Source organism: Rhizoctonia solani, chromosome 10 (genome assembly GCF_016906535.1).
Source record: "Rhizoctonia solani chromosome 10, complete sequence".
NCBI classification, from domain to species: Eukaryota; Fungi; Basidiomycota; class Agaricomycetes; order Cantharellales; family Ceratobasidiaceae; genus Rhizoctonia; species Rhizoctonia solani.
This window is the reverse complement of record NC_057379.1, coordinates 1,971,626-1,990,366: the sequence shown is the minus strand read 5'-3', so window position 1 is coordinate 1,990,366 and position 18,741 is coordinate 1,971,626. Positions and strand designations below refer to the sequence as shown.

General features: G+C 47.1%; 5 protein-coding genes across 5 annotated transcripts; 3 read left to right on the top strand and 2 right to left on the bottom strand.

Moving 5' to 3' along the window:
• Positions 1 to 117: 117 nt before the first annotated feature.
• Positions 118 to 2,954, bottom strand: RhiXN_08767 (DEAD (Asp-Glu-Ala-Asp) box polypeptide 58; the record flags this gene model as incomplete). The annotated part of the gene is made up of 5 exons (XM_043328583.1): positions 118 to 323; positions 487 to 1,178; positions 1,230 to 1,860; positions 1,922 to 2,441; positions 2,508 to 2,954. The coding sequence occupies 5 exons, from the start codon at positions 2,952 to 2,954 to the stop codon at positions 118 to 120; spliced, it is 2,496 nt and encodes an 831-aa protein (XP_043183968.1).
• Positions 2,955 to 4,315: 1,361 nt separating this feature from the next.
• On the top strand, positions 4,316 to 6,970 carry RhiXN_08766 (SNF2 family amino-terminal protein; the record flags this gene model as incomplete). The annotated part of the gene is made up of 10 exons (XM_043328582.1): positions 4,316 to 4,597; positions 4,645 to 4,863; positions 4,919 to 5,132; positions 5,168 to 5,184; positions 5,247 to 5,412; positions 5,487 to 6,004; positions 6,065 to 6,203; positions 6,253 to 6,322; positions 6,385 to 6,658; positions 6,725 to 6,970. 10 exons carry the CDS (start codon positions 4,316 to 4,318, stop codon positions 6,968 to 6,970), a joined length of 2,145 nt encoding a protein of 714 aa, XP_043183967.1.
• A 79-nt stretch (positions 6,971 to 7,049) lies between these two features.
• Positions 7,050 to 9,337, top strand: RhiXN_08765 (Helicase conserved C-terminal domain; the record flags this gene model as incomplete). The annotated part of the gene is made up of 8 exons (XM_043328581.1): positions 7,050 to 7,207; positions 7,303 to 7,465; positions 7,528 to 7,863; positions 7,929 to 8,102; positions 8,162 to 8,579; positions 8,643 to 8,720; positions 8,778 to 8,954; positions 9,012 to 9,337. The coding sequence occupies 8 exons, from the start codon at positions 7,050 to 7,052 to the stop codon at positions 9,335 to 9,337; spliced, it is 1,830 nt and encodes a 609-aa protein (XP_043183966.1).
• Positions 9,338 to 11,100: 1,763 nt separating this feature from the next.
• On the bottom strand, positions 11,101 to 11,686 carry RhiXN_08764 (uncharacterized protein; the record flags this gene model as incomplete). Its single annotated transcript, XM_043328580.1, has 2 exons — positions 11,101 to 11,442; positions 11,513 to 11,686. The coding sequence occupies 2 exons, from the start codon at positions 11,684 to 11,686 to the stop codon at positions 11,101 to 11,103; spliced, it is 516 nt and encodes a 171-aa protein (XP_043183965.1).
• Positions 11,687 to 15,277: 3,591 nt separating this feature from the next.
• Positions 15,278 to 17,477, top strand: RhiXN_08763 (Helicase conserved C-terminal domain; the record flags this gene model as incomplete). The annotated part of the gene is made up of 8 exons (XM_043328579.1): positions 15,278 to 15,345; positions 15,485 to 15,605; positions 15,668 to 16,003; positions 16,069 to 16,242; positions 16,302 to 16,719; positions 16,783 to 16,860; positions 16,918 to 17,094; positions 17,152 to 17,477. 8 exons carry the CDS (start codon positions 15,278 to 15,280, stop codon positions 17,475 to 17,477), a joined length of 1,698 nt encoding a protein of 565 aa, XP_043183964.1.
• Positions 17,478 to 18,741: the final 1,264 nt, after the last annotated feature.

The following is an 18,741-nucleotide window of genomic DNA, read 5'->3' as shown; positions in this document are numbered from 1 at the left end:
CTTCCACGCACTACCACCAATATGAGGGTATTGCATTAGTGATCACCAGCGCGAATTAACCTAGGGTTGCGAATCATCCAAGGCCCTCCTTTCAATGGTCCTACTTGTTGCGCAGATTTAGGCACGTTGCTGACCCCGGTTGACCACAAGTGGTTCTTGCCTGCCTATGGGTAACCAAGCCCAGTGTGCTGAGACATATCGTCTAGCGTCTTGAACCATCTGCGCTCGACTTGACTCAGGAAGGGCTAGCTGCATGGTGCAAAACTCAACCACCACTCCCAAATTCGAAACACCTTGTCGCCTTTCAAGGTTCCCGGTGCTGCCTTGAATGAGCGGAAAAGATGAGCCACGGTGGCATCCCACTTGCTGAGATCAGCAGGAAACAAGTAGTACGATTCAAACGCTCTTGTGAGATTCTCCATGCTGGTGAAGAAGTCATGCGTTACTCCAGCAAGCTCGTCGTGCCAAGTCGGCACCAAGACTCACGCGCTTGTGAGCGGTTAGGAGCCTTGTTCATGATCTGGATTGGATAATTGCTGATAATGTCCCAAAGCATATTCTTGAACGGTGAAGCGCTCTCTTGCTCTGCCTGATCTTCTTCTTCTTCTGATGAGTACGTATCCTGATCTTGAGCATAATCGGGACCAGCAAGCGGGTTCGCTGTGTCATGGGTACTCCGGATCGTAACTAGTCTCTGCTTGTTTGATATTGGAGCCGCGCTTGAATTCTGCGCGCCGCTTTCCCAAGGGCGAGGGTCTTCATCGCGCGGTCGCTTTCGGAGATTCACTCCCACAATCTTGTTGAAAGCCATGATACTGCTCAACGATTGACCTTGAGGCCCAAGTAAGTAGAGAATGGTTGCCTGGTCGAGGACTCGCTGCCTAGAAACACGCGGCTGTTTGTTTTTCTCAAAATGAATCTTGGGGAGAAACAGGGCGCCCAGCTTGCGCGTGGGAACCAATTCGTTCCCCCTCATTTCTTTAACGCAGGCTGCATCATGAACCTGGTCCCAAGTCCCCCCAGAGGCTGGACGGTTCACCAGTGCATTCATCATGTATTCCATGATGATGAGCAATGTCCCAGCCACGGCAAGCCGGTTGAGGGTAAACGTACGCCGAGCGTCCATCCATTGGCACATAACGCTTTTCATGGACGCAAGCCGGCAACGTTTCCAGTGCCTACCAACAGATGAGTATTACTTCCACAGGATGAGCAGAATACGTGCTTACCAGAACACATCACGGTCTAAAACATAGACACACCTCCGGAGCAGCTCATCCGGTATTCTCAAATGACAGGTGGGATAGCTCTCATACTCTACACGAGTCTCAATACGTAAGGCTACACCATGGTTGCAAGCCGAGTTCTCAAAGCTAGACATCAACCCGTTGATATGCGTGCTGAGCTCTTGATCCCATGACTCAAGCATTCGGATGGCGCTGGTTCGCTGTGCGTTCTGAGCTAGCGCAATGTTGTAGGTATTGCTTTTGTCGGTGGTGTAGATTTGCGCATAAGTGATACCGGTGTCTCCTGCTAGCCTACGGGGGATGGTCAAGCGACCGCCAGCAAGGGCGTTCAAGTGGGCAACTTTGTCCTTCTGGTAATGATTTCCTTGACCGCTAACAAGCTCTTCACAGCTTTCAAATGCTAAGCCGGTATAGTGTTGAAATAGAAGGGAGTGCATATCCGCATCCGCAAAGGTACACTCCGATGGATCGTCCGGATTTGGCGAGATGGTGATCCGGGTGGCAATGTCGATGAACCACATACCAGGCTCAAATAGAGTGGTATTGAAATGGCTGAGTATACCTTCGACAGCTTTCACCCTTGGGCTTTCTTGATCAACCTCAATTTCAACATCTGGAGACCATGTAAGCTTTGTTAGTGAGCAAATGGGACTCTGATAGCTATTCATGCATACCTTCATCATCACCCGTAGGCTCATTAAGCACAGTCACGGGGGGGACCTCTGGAGGGGGATGAACGCTGCACTCCCGATTCTTCACTCCTCTGAGCTCGTAGGACAAGAAAAAGTACCTGGCCCAGCGCAGCTTCTCAGTCTCCTGGATCATGGCTCTGGCGCAATCCAACCAATCCTGAATGTACTCGACATGAATGTCTCGACCAGTTTGCTGCGCCACGCCTCCACGCATGTCTTGACTCTCGCCTTGCTGGTTTTGATACTCTTTTCGCTTGGACTTGTGGCTTTGACTTCTGAACTTCTCGTCCTCATAGGTGCCAGGCCATTCTCGTACTAAATCCTCCGGGAGGGTTTGAAGAGCTGCTGGATGAAACGCCAAGTCGTAGAGCTGAGCCATTTGGGAGTCACCCAGGTACATGTTGTTACCGGTTGATCCCAAAAGCGGGAAGTGCAAGCGGAACATTCCATTATCTCCCAAATCCAAGAATCGAATGTTGGGCACTTTGTGTATATGCATTTCCTAAATCAAAGCAAAACATGGTGAGTGGTATGCTAATGATAATGAGTGTATGTGGGGATTGCTTACTAAAGTACGGTCATCCATCAATACTTTGACTGGCCCAATATGGAGGTCAGAGGTAAGAGTATACGATTTGCTTCTCATCATGTAATACTTGACAGTCTTGAGAGTGGGTACAGGAATCAAAGGCATGTTTCTTGGAACGACGCCAATCATTGAGTCAACATCCGCAAGTTGATGTACAGTTTGGTTATTCAGCGGGCGGCAATCGTTGAAGGTAATTTGAGCGCGTCGCAGCCTCCTTGACTCCGGATCATAGAAATGACTACACAAGCCAAACGCATCTCGGAGCTCAGGCGTTGACTCACGGTCCAAGCGAAGCCAAATTGCCAGCCACTCCCTAAGCGTCACCAGCTTGATTTCGGGTAAGTTCTTGTCGATCTGCTCCCTTTTATCAGTTTCAAAGGTTGCCTCGTCCTCGGTATAGTTTGGAGATGAATAGCGCGAAGACATGGTTGAGAAAAGCAGAAGGTACAAAGATCAAGAGGAGAGAAGTTGGTTTCAAGGTAAAACCCGTTAGTTAGATGGTCTTCTGTGAGCTTCAGAGTACTTATAATCAGTCAAACCAAAATCAGATGAACACTGCACAAATAACGTTATTGGTCAAAAGGAATTTACCAAGACTGATTGTCATATCCACGGCCTCAGGTACAAACATAAGAGCAGTCAGCCATGCGAAATCCTGATTGATTAAGCCATGATACCGTATCACCTGTCGCCATGAAATACATGGCAAATCTCATGTCAAACCAAGATCAGCATTGATTGCATGTCCCCGCACTGCTGATCACATGTTGCGTCAAGGTTGTGTGATTGCTCATAATGGTCTGCGCATGGATATCATTTACCAGGGTTGGGTGTGTCTGTCTTGCGTTTCCGTACTCAATAGGCTGTGTTTCACTACCGGACTGCGGAACTCAACAAAAGAGACTGTTTAATTTGAGCTGCCATAGTGCCTGTTCTAGAATGTGCCTGTCAAATGTTGGCACCAGCGGTGCGCCACAACCCTTAAGACCAGTACCTTAGGTCTTGACGCAAGCCTTTCAACAATGGAACTATTGAACCCAATATTGCACTTTTTTCTGCAAGCACTGCTGATAAAGTATTTGCGTGCAAGCGTCCAGCATGACGTGAGCAGCATTTCTCCAATTCTGGAAAGGTGAGTAACAAGTTAGAAAGGAAAGATTGGATCTTAATAAGGTGACAAACCTTATTCCGCCACATGATAGAATTGATTAAAAACAAAATGAATTCTTGAAACCGACAATTGAGTGAACATCCACGGTTGTTATTCCAAGCCTCAAAAGAAAAGAACATATTTTATACAAGATTCTTAGGCACGGGGAATTGTTCCAAGATGATCCAAGCCTTGCACTGAAACTTAATTTACCCCCGCATTTACTTAGCTCAAACAATCTGCAATCTGACTGTCATCAGTTAATTTTGGCTGTGGGGGTTCCCACTTGAGAGAATCAAATGTAGATACGGACAGCCAAAGATTGAATACGGCTGAGATGCCTAATATGGGTAATGCCTTAGCTGAAAACTGCTTCCTTTAACGGTATTGATTGGCTTGGCATGACAGCGGAGCTTTGAGGATCCAGCAGACAAAGTCTGAGACAAGGTAGCACTTTCTTATGATCGCCATGAGACATGTGATTGTAATCCTGGAGGCCATGATACAAAAGAACCAATGCTCGCAGGTAGCAATACCCCCAAACGTGATCTTTGCAGTCCCAGCTACTACTTGAGCTACTTAGCAGTCTATCACCACTATCTCACATTTATCCTTTCATCACACTTAGATCCTCACCATGCCTTTGACTCCCGTTGCCCACTCCGTTCTCTACCTGTTCGAAGCTGCTGCTATGAACGAGTCACACCCGTTAACCTGCCCTCCCTGGACAAGCAACGTGTGGAGGGAGCTTTTTGGGCTGTTTCCTCTAAAGGGTAGTGAGGACTATTACGATGCTGAGATTGATGTAGTTGGCGACAGTGACCCACAGTTGGATTCAAGCAAGGAACTGGGCCTCACCATGCCCGAGTCTTCAATAGCCTCGATCACCGAAAATCGCCGGAAGGCACTTGGGCTCCATGTCAGGCTGCAGAACGCTTCCTGCAATATTTCTGGGATACCTGGAAGGCGGATTATGTGAGGAAGATACCAATCCGCAAGACAATCAAGTCCACTACTCGAGGCGAGAAAGGTGGCCCGGACCCTTATGGGTATGCTGCGTATCGCAACCTGGTATTGGCTGCAATCAACAGGAAGGGCGGCGTCATGAATCAAGTGGAGGAGACTTTGGGAAAGATTGGGGCTACTCCTGCCGATCTCTGGAAGGATGACAGAAGCTTAAACAGGGTGAGTTTTACATGACCAAGTACGTCTCAGTATTTGACCACAATCATACACGCAGGAACGTCCAGCTACCAAGCGTGTTCTTGAGCATCAGGTGCCTATAGCTGACACCCATGCAAGGCTGGAAGAACGAGATGTGCAAGCAGCTTTGGCTCGAGCCCTATTTGGCGATGCAGGGGTCAGCAGTCGTGGGACTGTTGTCCCAGAGCTGATCCCTACAATTCGTTGCTTTGCACAGCGCAAGTATGAGAACCTTGCGCGGAGCTTAAAGCGTAAGGTAACCACATCATGTGCTAGAATGCAAAAGGTCACAGTAAACTGAAGGTAAGCAAGCCAAGCTTCATGAAAACGCCAAGCTAATGGATTGTTATAATAGATGCTCAAAGGCTCAGATCCCCAAGGCATTGCGTGACGCAACAAGGGCTTTGACTGATTGGCGGAAGATAGCAATAGGGACAAAGGAGGTTGATGAGCTTCACTTCCTGTCCAGGGAACGTACGCTGAAGCAGTTATGGTCAAGTCTTGGGTTTGGAAGTCTTGAGGATGATCTGAGTGAGTACCAACCAGCTTGTGTGTAAGTTATTGCTTATAGGAACTCTTGAACCAGCGGCGTCAAAATCTAAAAGCAAGTCAACTCAAGATGGTCCGCGAAGAAGAAATGCAGGCTGCCTATGCTTACTATGTTGAGGAGTACTGCTATGGAGTTGGCTGTCTTGACGAGTCCGAGCTTCCTATCCCTACAGTTGGTGTCTCTGGTCTCCACAGTTTGGTGGATGGGTGCGAGGATATTGGGGTATCGCATCTCAAGTCCTTGTCCACGGAGGCTTTGTGGGCCCAGCTAGGACTGCCAGGTGTGGATCAGTTCCGTTTGCAGAGCCTGGCACTGGTGAAAGCGCCAAAGACATGGCTCCACTGGCCAAAACTCGTGCGTGCCGTTTTGGCATCAAGTGGTAGGCACTCTCAGAATCTTGGAAGGCGCTTTCACACAGAGAGTGGCGATTGCGCCCAACCAACTTTACTGTGCGACAATGTTGGACTTGGAAAGACGGTGCAAATCATTGGGGTCATTAGCATGATCCAACATTACTATAAGCAACGGAACTGCCAGCCAAAGAGCGTCTTGCAACACCCATGTTTATCCAAGGTGAGTGGCGTTTGTGTGGCTGATGTGCTGTTTGGTTGACTCTGACTCTGTGACCTGTAGAGCAAAGCTCGCCATACTTTGCAGGCCAAAAGACCATACCAAATTTGCCATCAATTGTCATTACTCCGCGGACACTTGGCAATCAATGGATGGAGCAATGGAAGAAGTTTACCCAGCTTGGTAGTTTTGTTCCTGTCCGGTACTCAGTTGAGAGCGGCACCCTTGAGAGCTTTGCAGTGACCCAACAGGTCCATACCGCGTGCAGCTGGACGAGACTTGGAGCATGCAGGGCGAGTGGTTATCATTGCAGACCTATCGGTAAGTGTACATTCATTGACTATGCTGGTAGAACTATTAAATAAATCCGGTGACCTTATCAGGCTATTGCAAAGGAAGCAAAACGGTGCTTACAGCTCCCTCCTGCATTCAAGGGTAAAGATGCAAGGGAGTACAAAGCTAAGGCGAGACACCTGTTTTCAAGGCAGGGATCAGCAATGCAGGCTCACTCTTTGGAATGCGCTTTCGGGTGGCAGCTGTGGACGAGATACACAATCTCTGAAACAGCAGTCACACTCAACAAGGGGTTCAGCTCATTATCAGTCCTCGTCCTTGGTGATTGGAGCAACCGCCACACCATTGTTTACGTCGCTCAAAGTAAGTCATTTGACTATGTTATACACCAGCGCATCATTGACATTACGTTACGCCTGTGCGTACTAGTGCCTGCTTGCTCTTGGACGAAACCTGCGCTACCAGCCATTGCTTGGTGAGCAAGGAGTTCAGGTCTGGAACGAGATGCAGGAAATGCTGTCAACTGGTAATGAAAGTTGGAGGCTTACAAGCACAGCGGTGATTCAAGCCACAGTAGAAAGGGAGCTTCAAGCGGCACTTTTACTTGGCAAAATTCCCTTGTACACCCCCGCGCTGCTAAGATCAAGGAAGAACTGGAAAGCAAGTACCAGCTGAGGACCAGCGGAGCATCCTCCATATGATTCATGTCTCAAAGCAGCCACTAAACATGTTGCGCTTGCTTCTTCTCCCCATCATGATTTGTCGCACAAATGAGTCCTTAGACTATTTGGGCAGACGAATCTTGGATCTCCCGTTTGTACAGAAGTTCATTGCTTGGGCACCCATGAATGAAGAAGAGAAAGAAATGCAACGGGTCATCAATCAAGAGCACACACAGCAGAAGAGCAAAAAGTATGTCTTGCCCTTTTTTGCCTTTCTCTCAGATATAATCTCCTGTCTCCGTATTCTATCACACAACAACTGACTTTGTTGATGATTTATAACAGAACAGAACTGGCGCAAAAGGCTAAGGCTGCCAAGAGACAAAAAAGAAAGCGAGCGCAGGACAATGTGGGTGACAATGGGGATGAGGATGTAGATGAATGCATGGAATGGGTCTCAGGCACAGGGGAGGTGGAACGGAGCGATTGCAAGAATGTCAGGTGGCATGTAAGTCAAATTTGCTTTCCCATATAAGCTGATTACACCAACGCTTACCAATCTCAAATCAGAACTTCCTGATAGAACAGAAGTTTGCTGGCATGCTGGCTAAGCTGGGAGCGCTACGGCTGGAAGAGCAGGCTCAGGAGCTTGATCGTGGTACCTTGACAAACAAAGTCACCAACGACTGGACAGTGGAGAATCTGCCCCAGAAGATGTCCACAAGGATGCAATGTGTCATGGGACTGATTGAGTGGTTCTGGATTGGCAACCCCAAACCCGTTGCATTGCTTGAGGATGGTACGCTGGATAAAGCAAGGCTTGTTCAAGAACCTTTGCCCAGCAAGAAGCCGCGGAAGTTTCTCATATACGTGGAATTTCAGCAGCACCAAGCGCTCATTGCAAAGGTCAGTGCTCTTATTTCTTGCAAGTTATTTGTAACTTCATGTTTGATGACTGAAAATTATATCAGATGCTCACTCTCAAAGAAAAAGACTATGTGACGTACAACGGCTCTATGGCTACCACCAAGCGTCAACGGTCTGTTGAGAAGTTTGCCAACGACCCATCATGCCGAATCATGATCATCAGCAATGTAGGCTCAGCTGGTCTCAACTTGGTGGAAGCCTCAGTTGTGATCATTGTAGTATGTATGGCTCAATGTTTGCATCACTCAGTTTGTCTAACAAATTTTCCCATCTGCAGAGCAGTGTTTGGTCTGGGCTTGAGCTTGACCAAATCATGGGTCGCGTTGATCGCCCTGGGCAGCTGCGAGATGTAGCTGTATACAACATCATGGCGCCAGAGGGAATTGATCTGGCCCTGAATGTTTACGCAGATAGTAAGGCACAGCTCTCTAACCATTTCCTGAGCTCGCAAAGAACCTTGCAAACTGTGTACTCGGAAATTGCTCAGCCACACTCCAATGATCACGATGAGCTTGACTTGGAGGAGATCCCTGCAGTCTCTTCAACAAAGGGTACAAAACCATCCACTTCCAAAGCTGGGCCACGCAAGAGAAAAAGCCAAAATGAACAATGCTCTCAAGATGCAAATGCTGTTCAAAAGCTAGCCCTAGCCAAGGCACTGGGATCACAGGTTTCCGGTGCTCCCTCAAGCAATTGTACGTTGCTCCAGCCTAGATAAAGCTTGACCATTGCTGATCAGGAGCAATGTATTCTGACAGTAGTCCCTATGACACAGAGCATGCAACCTCTTCCAACATCATCAACAGGAAGCACAGAACAAACTGATGAGTTGTTGAGTAAGTTCTTCTTGGATATTGATTGCGGAGTGCAAAGAGAATATTAACGTTGTGAAGTATCCCAGGGTGTACCTACCACTACACCAAATGCCATTGGTGCCCGGACAATGGTGGCCAGTAGTCAACAGAAGACTAAGTTCCATGCAAAAAAGGCAAGACTTGGTCACTCTTCTTCTGACCTGTCATTGGTGGCTGCGGCAACAGCACAGCCAAGTCAGCCTTTATCTGCGACAGGTATGGATTCATTTAAACACATTTTCTGCCAAGGTTGACACACGTTATCTGTTCAAGGGCCAATATTGGTGCCAGCCAAGAAGCGCACAGCACCATCCATGGATCCACCAAGCAGCATGCCAACACGTACAGATCCAGCTGCCAGTGGTAGCTCTTCAAGACAAGCACCAATTGTTCCCAGGCCATCTGGAAGTGCGCAGCCAAGAGCAGCTACTGCTACACCAGAGCAGCTGTTGCAATTACAGCCTGGGTCTAGCTCCACAGCACCTACTACATCTGGGCACTCAGTAGTCACAGGAGGTGGAAGCTCACAGAGGAAGGTGTTCCGTCTGAAAGCATCAAAACTCTCAGCTAGTAATCACTCTGTTGACGCAAAAAAGTAACAATTTGAAAATCTGTATAGCAATTCACTGGCAAGTGCTTAATAATATTATATTGTATAACAAGCCATAGGGCCCCCTGTAGAAAGACATAGAATGGGTGTCTTTCTGTAAGGATTTTAGAAATAATTGGTCTCCTAAAATGGTCTGCCGGGATGGCTTGGAATTGGCCTGCACGCAGGAGGCTGTGCAAGCTTGGTCCAACAAGTAGACCTGTCCAAAATGCCTTTCTGTAAGCCATGGCCCATGCAAATAGAAATTGCGTTCTAAAAGTAAATTTTTAATTGAATTCAATTTTACTCCTGTACCAAGTCCGCCCCAATTATCCAGTGTATGCGGGCATATGTTATCATACATCATATATGAAGCTGCAAAAGTATACAAAAGGGTGTATAACAGCTCAAGGATGTAATTGAATAACTCGGTACAATGAACTCCCTTAAATGCTTTGACTATGAAGAGGACACTTGGGCTCAAGAGGCGCATTGGCGTGGCCCTTGCTTTTCCGCAAGGGCCTGGGGTTGGATCACGCGTTCTCAGCAGGCATATTGAAGTGGTGAGTGGGGAGCAAGTTTGTACAGGTGGGAGAGCGCAGAGGACTGAGGATAGGGGAGGCTGCTTTTTGTTTGCGCCGCCCCTATCCCCTGTCTCTAATATATTGTAATTACTGTTGGAATATATGCAGTCACTGCAAAGCGCCAAACTCCCAATTTGGTTACAAATCTTCAGGGCCTTATCTTATCAGCTTGATCTTGTTCCATTCTAAAGCTTGATACGTGCTTTACAAAATAGAAGGGGGGGATACCCCCCCTCTCTAAAAAAAGATTTTAGACGTTTAAAACACCCCCCCTCCAATATCCAAATCTGCGTCCGAGCGCATTCCACACCAAGTTCCACGGTGTGATCTGCATCTGGACTGGGCCTCATTTCTAAACTGACTTTTAGAATGTCCGGGATGTTCTAAAATTGTTACAGAAAGGCAGCCAATGGGTACGTTTCTGTAAGGATTTCTTCTAAATTTGTTGTCCTAAATTGTTCCGTCAGGACGGGACGGACTTGGCCCGCACAGCAGAGGCTGTGCTAGCGCTTGGACTTCATGTATTGCCTTTCCGTAAGGAATGGTCCATGTAAAATAGACTTTACTTATAAAATCATAATTGAAAATCTATGTACATGATCAAAGATCCCAAGTCAGTTGCTGTTCTTGCAAACTGGTGCGCTTGTTGATTGTTTCATGCTTGGTCAGCAGTGGCTAATCTTCTGTGTTGGATCACCAGACTGAGGGTGCGTTCATAGGTGGGTCAAACAAGATAGGTCAAATGTTTTGTTGAGTACACGCAATGTTTTGATTAAAAATAATTATAGAGCTACATGTAAGGTTTTTGAGACATCTGGCTATCACATACTGGGTTCTCAAAGTTGTAAGCTTAGCTGCAAAACGTCAAGAGACATTTTGCATAAAACAATCAAAGGGGGGACAGCGCTAGTACATCCTTAAAAAATAGTAGGGGGTAGAGCGGTGGGTGGTCATGTGACTCACCCTCACAAGGACCCCCAATTATCACAAGGGAGGCTTCTTTGGAAATCCGGCCCTCTACTAGTGTTCATATCCGGAAGCTTTTTGGCGGCCGCTCATAGGACTCATGTCCGGAACCCAAAGATGCCTTGGACCCCAAGCCTTCCATGTCCGGAAGTTGAATGATGCCTTGGGCCGTATGTGCCCGGCGCTTAAATGTATTTATCTCTAAATATATACATATTTTTTTTTATGACCCCGCTCCAGTTTTTGAGCCCACTCGCGGTATGCCGGCCTTCTCTAGCTCAGGTAAAAGTCGCGTCAGTTCATTCCTATCCTTGAGAATGTGGCAATCCTTCAACTCCACGTCCTCAGTTTCCGAGCCTGGTGTGTTTACAATGCCGACGCGCATCAAGAGCTCATTTGTTGGTACCAGTTGGTAGTAGGGGATCTCCATCGGCCGACCAAGATGTATAGCCCGGTACTTGGCCCGCAATCCAATCTTCTGATAGATTTGGACGGCGACATATGAGATATGGCCAAGATGGTTGGTTTGGGGGACCCATAGGTTCATCCCATTGTATCCACCCTCCTTGATGTATATAGCCATAACTATAATATTCAGTTTGAACTTGTCCATATACGATTGAAACAAGACTTACCTCTCCCAAGTACAAGCTGTTTTTCCGACAGAATCCAGACAAAAGACCCGGAGTATCAAAGGCAGGGAGTAAATCTAAGAAAGTACTAGGGGCGGACAGCGCGCTATTCCGTTTGATTATATCCTTCCCAGGCCGAATGATATTACGCGCGGATAGTTTGCCTAAACTTGCCATAGTATGTGTACGAGTTTTAAGGATGATTGCAAACGAGCTCCAACTCTAACAATGATCACGCAATACGCTAAGAACAGCTAAATTTTTTGGCATGGGAAAACAACAGAAGTTCCCCGAGCCTTAGTAATCCTGAACAAAATGCAAGCGCATATACCTGGGACTTCAAACTCAAAACAGAGGATGAAAACAATTGATTTTAATTTAGACTAGTAAATACAGTAGCTAAATGTACCAGGAACGCTACCTAACTCCCAAACAACAACGCGAGTTGAATACCATCACAATCAAAATTGATTGTTTGACGGTGTTAGCACCCAGAAAAACAATCACCCAGAGAGTGGACCTGCACGTGATATGTGGAAGCCAAAGAAGCCTCCCCCAGGATAATTGGGGGTCCTCCCTCACATAACTGTGGGTGGTATAGTTGCGTACCAAGTATGCAACTCTGCATGAGCAGTGCAGTGGGTGGTCACGTGACTCACCCTAACACAATTGTGTGTGATATAGTTGCGTACTTGGTACGCAACTCTACATGAGTAGAGCGGTGGATGGTCACATGATTCACCCTAACATAACTGTGTGTGATATAGTTGCGTACTTGGTACGCAACTCTACATGAGTAGAGCAGTGGATGGTCATGTGACTCACCCTAACACAGTTGTGTGTGGTATAGTTGCGTACTTGGTACGCAACTCTGCATGAGTAGTGCAGTGGATGGTCACATGATTCACCCTAACATAACTGTGGGTGGTATAGTTGCGTACCAAGTACGCAACTCTGCACAAGTAGAGTGGTGGATGGTCATGTGACTCACCCTAATGTAGCTGTGGGTGGTATAGTTGCGTACCAAGTACGCAACTCTCCATGAGTAGTGCGGTGGAGGGTCACATGACTCACCCTAACATAACTGTGTGCGCTATAGTTGCGTACTTGGTACGCAACTCTACATGAGTAGAGCGGTGGATGGTCACGTGACTCACCCTAACACAGTTGTGTGTGGTATAGTTGCGTACTTGGTACGCAACTCTGCATGAGTAGTGCAGTGGATGGTCACGTGACTCACCCTAACACAATTGTGTGTGATATAGTTGCGTACTTGGTACGCAACTCTGCACAAGTAGAGTGGCGGGTGGTCATGTGACTCACCCTCACATAACTGTGGGTGGTATAGTTGCGTACCAAGTACGCAACTCTGCATGAGTAGTGCGGTGGATGGTCACGTGACTCACCCTAACACAATTGTGTGTGATATAGTTGCGTACCAAGTACGCATCTCTGCGTGCGTAGTGTGGTGGGTGGTCACATTATTCACCCCAACATAACTGTGGGTGGTATAGTTGCGTACTTGGTACGCAACTCTCCATGAGTAGTGTGGTGGAGGGTCACATGACTCACCCTAACATAACTGTGTGCGGTATAGTTGCGCACACAACTCTGCATGAGTAGAGCAGTGGGTGGTCATGTGACTCACCCTCACATAACTGTGGGTGGTATAGTTGCGTACCAAGTACGCAACTCTGCATGAGTAGTGTGGTGGGTGGTCACGTGACTCACCCTAACACAATTGTGTGTGATATAGTTGCGTACTTGGTACGCAACTCTACATGAGTAGAGCAGTGGATGGCCACGTGACTCACCCTAACACAGTTGTGTGTGGTATAGTTGCATACCAAGTACGCAATTCTGCATGAGTAGTGCGGTGGAGGGTCACATGACTCACCCTAACATAACTGTGGGTGGTATAGTTGCGTACTTGGTACGCAACTCTGCACAAGTAGAGTGGTGGGTGGTCATGTGACTCACCCTAACATAACTGTGGGTGGTATAGTTGCGTACTTGGTACGCAACTCTCCATGAGTAGTGCGGTGGAGGGTCACATGACTCACCCTAGCACAGTTGTGTGTGATATAGTTGCGTACTTGGTACGCAACTCTGCATGAGTAGTGCGGTGGATGGTCATGTGACTCACCCTAACACAATTGTGTGTGATATAGTTGCATACCAAGTACGCATCTCTGCATGAGTAGTGCAGTGGATGGTCACATGATTCACCCTAATATAACTGTGGGTGGTATAGTTGCGTACCAAGTATGCAACTCTGCACAAGTAGAGCGGTGGATGGTCACGTGACTCACCCTAACATAACTGTGGGTGGTATAGTTGCGTACCAAGTACGCAACTCTCCATGAGTAGTGCGGTGGAGGGTCACATGACTCACCCTAACATAACTGTGTGCGCTATAGTTGCATACGCAACTCCGCATGAGTAGAGTGGTGGGTGGTCATGTGACTCACCCTCACATAACTGTGGGTGGTATAGTTGCGTACCAAGTACGCAACTCTGCATGAGTAGTGCAGTGGGTGGTCACGTGACTCACCCTAACACAATTGTGTGTGATATAGTTGCGTACCAAGTACGCAACTCTGCATGAGTAGTGTGGTGGAGGGTCACATGATTCACCCTAACATAACTGTGGGTGGTATAGTTGCGTACCAAGTACGCAACTCTGCATGAGTAGTGTGGTGGGTGGTCACATGACTCACCCTAACATAACTGTGGGTGGTATAGTTGCGTACTTGGTACGCAACTCTGCACAAGTAGAGTGGTGGGTGGTCATGTGACTCACCCTCACATAACTGTGGGTGGTATAGTTGCGTACTTGGTACGCAACTCTACATGAGTAGAGCGGTGGATGGTCACGTGACTCACCCTAACACAGTTGTGTGTGGTATAGTTGTGTACTTGGTACGCAACTCTGCATGAGTAGTGCAGTGGATGGTCACGTGACTCACCCTAACACAATTGTGTGTGATATAGTTGCGTACTTGGTATGCAACTCTGCACAAGTAGAGCGGTGGGTGGTCATGTGACTCACCCTAACATAACTGTGTGTGATATAGTTGCGTACTTGGTACGCAACTCTACATGAGTAGAGCGGTGGATGGCCACGTGACTCACCCTAGCACAGTTGTGTGCAATATAGTTGCGTACGCAACCCCGCATGAGTAGAGTGGTGGGTGGTCATGTGACTCACCCTAACACAATTGTGTGTGATATAGTTGCGTACCAAGTACGCAACTCTGCATGAGTAGAGTGATGGGTGGTCATGTGACTCACCCTAACATGATTGTGGGTCATATAGCTGCGTACTTGGTACACAACTGTGAGTACAAGGAGTAATCATTGATCATGTGACTCACCCTAACATTGACCATGGTGCTATACTTCTGCATGTGGTACGCAATTCTGTGTGGCATGGGTGGTCAGTTGTCACATGACTCACCCTAACTTAGGGGATGGTGGTATTGCTGTGTGTAAAGTACGCAACTTTTTGTAGGAGGGCTGATGCTTTCCCTATAATCCACCCTAACACCATATGTGGGTTGTGTCCACCTGGTTCCCACCCTGTGCCATCTCACAGTTCACCCTGCAGTGTAGCTTGGGCCACCCTGCAGTGTAGCTTGGATCACCCTGCAGTGTAGCTTGGATCACCCTGCAGTGTAGCTTGGTTCAACCTACCAACAACCTAGTACTTTGTAATAACGAATCTTGGATCTCCCGTTTGTACAGAAGTTCATTGCTTGGGCACCCATGAATGAAGAAGAGAAGGAAATGCAACGGGTCATCAATCAAGAGCACACACAGCAGAAGAGCAAAAAGTATGTCTCACCCTTTTTTGCCTTTCTCTCAGATATAATCTCCTGCCTCCGTATTCTATCACACAACAACTGACTTTGTTGATGATTTATAACAGAACAAAACTGGCGCAAAAGGCTAAGGCTGCCAAGAGACAAAAAGAAAGCGAGCGCAGGACAATGTGGGTGACGATGAGGATGAGGATGTAGATGAGAATGCATGGAATGGGTCTCAGGCACAGGGGGAGGTGGAACAGAGCGATTGCAAGAATGTCAGGTGGCATGTGAGTCAAATTTGCTTTCCCATATAAGCTGATTACACCAATACTTACAAATCTCAAATCAGAACTTCCTGATAGAACAGAAGTTTGCTGGCATGCTGGCTAAGCTGGGAGCGCTACGGCTGGAAGAGCAGGCTCAGGAGCTTGATTGTGGTACCTTGACAAACAAAGTCACCGATGACTGGACAGTGGAGAACCTGCCCCAGAAGATGTCCACAAGGATGCAATGTGTCATGGGACTGATTGAGTGGTTCTGGATTGGCAACCCCAAACCCGTTGCATTGCTTGAGGATGGTACGCTAGATAAAGCAAGGCTTGTGCAAGAACCTTTGCCCAGCAAGAAGCCGCGGAAGTTTCTCATATACGTGGAATTTCAGCAGCACCAAGCACTCATTGCAAAGGTCAGTGCTCTTATTTCTTGCAAGTTATTTGTAGCTTCACGTTTGATGACTGAAAATTATATCAGATGCTCACTCTCAAAGAAAAAGACTATGTGACGTACAACGGCTCTATGGCTACCACCAAGCGTCAACGGTCTGTTGAGAAGTTTGCCAACGACCCATCATGCCGAATCATGATCATCAGCAATGTAGGCTCAGCTGGTCTCAACTTGGTGGAAGCCTCAGTTGTGATCATTGTAGTATGTATGGCTCAATGTTTGCATCACTCAGTTTGTCTAACAAATTTTCCCATCTGCAGAGCAGTGTTTGGTCTGGGCTTGAGCTTGACCAAATCATGGGTCGCGTTGATTGCCCTGGGCAGCTGCAAGATGTAGCTGTATACAACATCATGGCGCCAGAGGGAATTGATCTGGCCCTGAATGTTTACGCAGATAGTAAGGCACAGCTCTCTAACCATTTCCTGAGCTCGCAAAGAACCTTGCAAACTGTGTACTTGGAAATCGCTCAGCCACACTCCAATGATCACGATGAGCTTGACTTGGAGGAGATCCCTGCAGTCCCTTCAACAAAGGGTACAAAACCATCCACTTCCAAAGCTGGGCCACGCAAGAGAAAAAGCCAAAATGAACAATGCTCTCGAGATGCAAATGCTGTTCAAAAGCTAGCCCTAGCCAAGGCACTGGGATCACAGGTTTCTGGTGCTCCCTCAAGCAATTGTACGTTGCTCCAGCCTAGATAAAGTTTGACCATTGCTGATCAGGAGCAACGTATTCTGACAGTAGTCCCTACAACACAGAGCATGCAACCTCTTCCAACATTATCAACAGGAAGCACAGAACAGACTGATGAGTTGTTGAGTAAGTTCTTCTTGGATATTGATTGCGGAGTGCAAAGAGAATATTAACGTTGTGAAGTATCCCAGGGTGTACCTACCACTACACCAAATGCCATTGGTGCCCGGACAATGGTGGCCAGTAGTCAACAAAAGACTAAGTTCCATGCAAAAAAGGCAAGACTTGATCACTCTTCTTCTGACCCGTCATTGGTGGCTGTGGCAACAACACAGCCAAGTCAGCCTTTATCTGCGACAGGTATGGATTCATTTAAACACATTTTCTGCTAAGGTTGACACACGTTATCTGTTCAAGGGCCAATATTGGCGCCAGCCAAGAAGCGCACAGCACCATCCATGGATCCACCAAGCAGCATGCCAACACGTACAGATCCAGCTGCCAGTGGTAGCTCTTCAAGACAAGCACCAATTGTTCCCAGGCCATCTGGAAGTGCGCAGCCAAGAGCAGCTACTGCTACACCGGAGCAGCTGTTGCAATTACAGCCTGGGTCTAGCTCCACAGCACCTACTACATCTGGGCACTCAGTAGTCACAGGAGGTGGAAGCTCACAGAGGAAGGTGTTCCGTCTGAAAGCATCAAAACTCTCAGCTAGTAATCACTCTGTTGACGCAAAAAAGTAACAATTTGAAAATCTGTATAGCAATTCACTGGCAAGTGCTTAATAATATTATATTGTATAACAAGCCATAGGGCCCCCTGTAGAAAGACATAGAATGGGTGTCTTTCCATAAGGATTTTAGAAATAATTGGTCTCCTAAAATGGTCTGCTGGGATGGCTTGGAATTGGCCCGCACACAGGAGGCTGTGCAAGCTTGGTCCAACAAGTAGACCTGTCCAAAATGCCTTTCTGTAAGCCATGGCCCATGCAAATAGAAATTGCGTTCTAAAAGTAAATTTTTAATTGAATTCAATTTTACTCCTGTACCAAGTCCGCCCCAATTATCCAGTGTATGCAGGCATATGTTATCATATGTCATATATGAAGCTACAAAAGTATATAAAGGGCTGTATAACAGCTCAAGGATGTAATTGAATAACTTGGTACAATGAACTCCCTTAAATGCTTTGACTACAAAGAGGACACTTGGGCTCAGGAGGCACATTGGCGTGGCCCTTGCCTTTCTGCAAGGGCCTGGGGTTGGATCACGCGTTCTCAGCAGGCATATTGAAGCGGTGAGTGGGGAGCAAGTTTGTACAGGTGGGAGAGCGCAGAGGACTGAGGACAAGGGAGGCTGCTTTTTGTTTGCACCACCCCTATCCCCTGTCTCTAATATATTGTAATTACTGTTGGAATATATGCAGTCACTGCAAAGCGCCAAACTCCCAATTTGGTTACAAATCTTCAGGGCCTTATCTTATCAGCTTGATCTTGTTCCATTCTAAAGCTTGATACGTGCTTTACAAAATAAAAGGGGGAGATACCCCCCTCTCTAAAAAAAGATTTTAGAAGTTTAAAACCCCCCCCCTCCAATATCCAAATCTGCGTCCAAGCGCATTCCACACCAAGTTCCATGGTGTGATCTGCATCTGGACTGGGCCTCATTTCTAAACTGACTTTTAGAACGTCCAGGACGTTCTAGAATTGTTACAGAAAGGCAGCCAATGGGTACATTTCTGTAAGGATTTCTTCTAAATTTGTTGTCCTAAATTGTTCCGTCAGGACAGGACGGACTTGGCCCGCACAGCGGAGGCTGTGCTAGTGCTTGGACCTCATCTATTGCCTTTCCATAAGGAATGGTCCATGTAAAATAGACTTTGTTTCTGAAATCATAATCAAAATAAATTGCACATATACTCCCAAATCTATTCTGTGCATGACACTTGATGTATGCACCTCTTGGGCCATTGAATATATATATATATATATATGTGCTATGTAGCTGC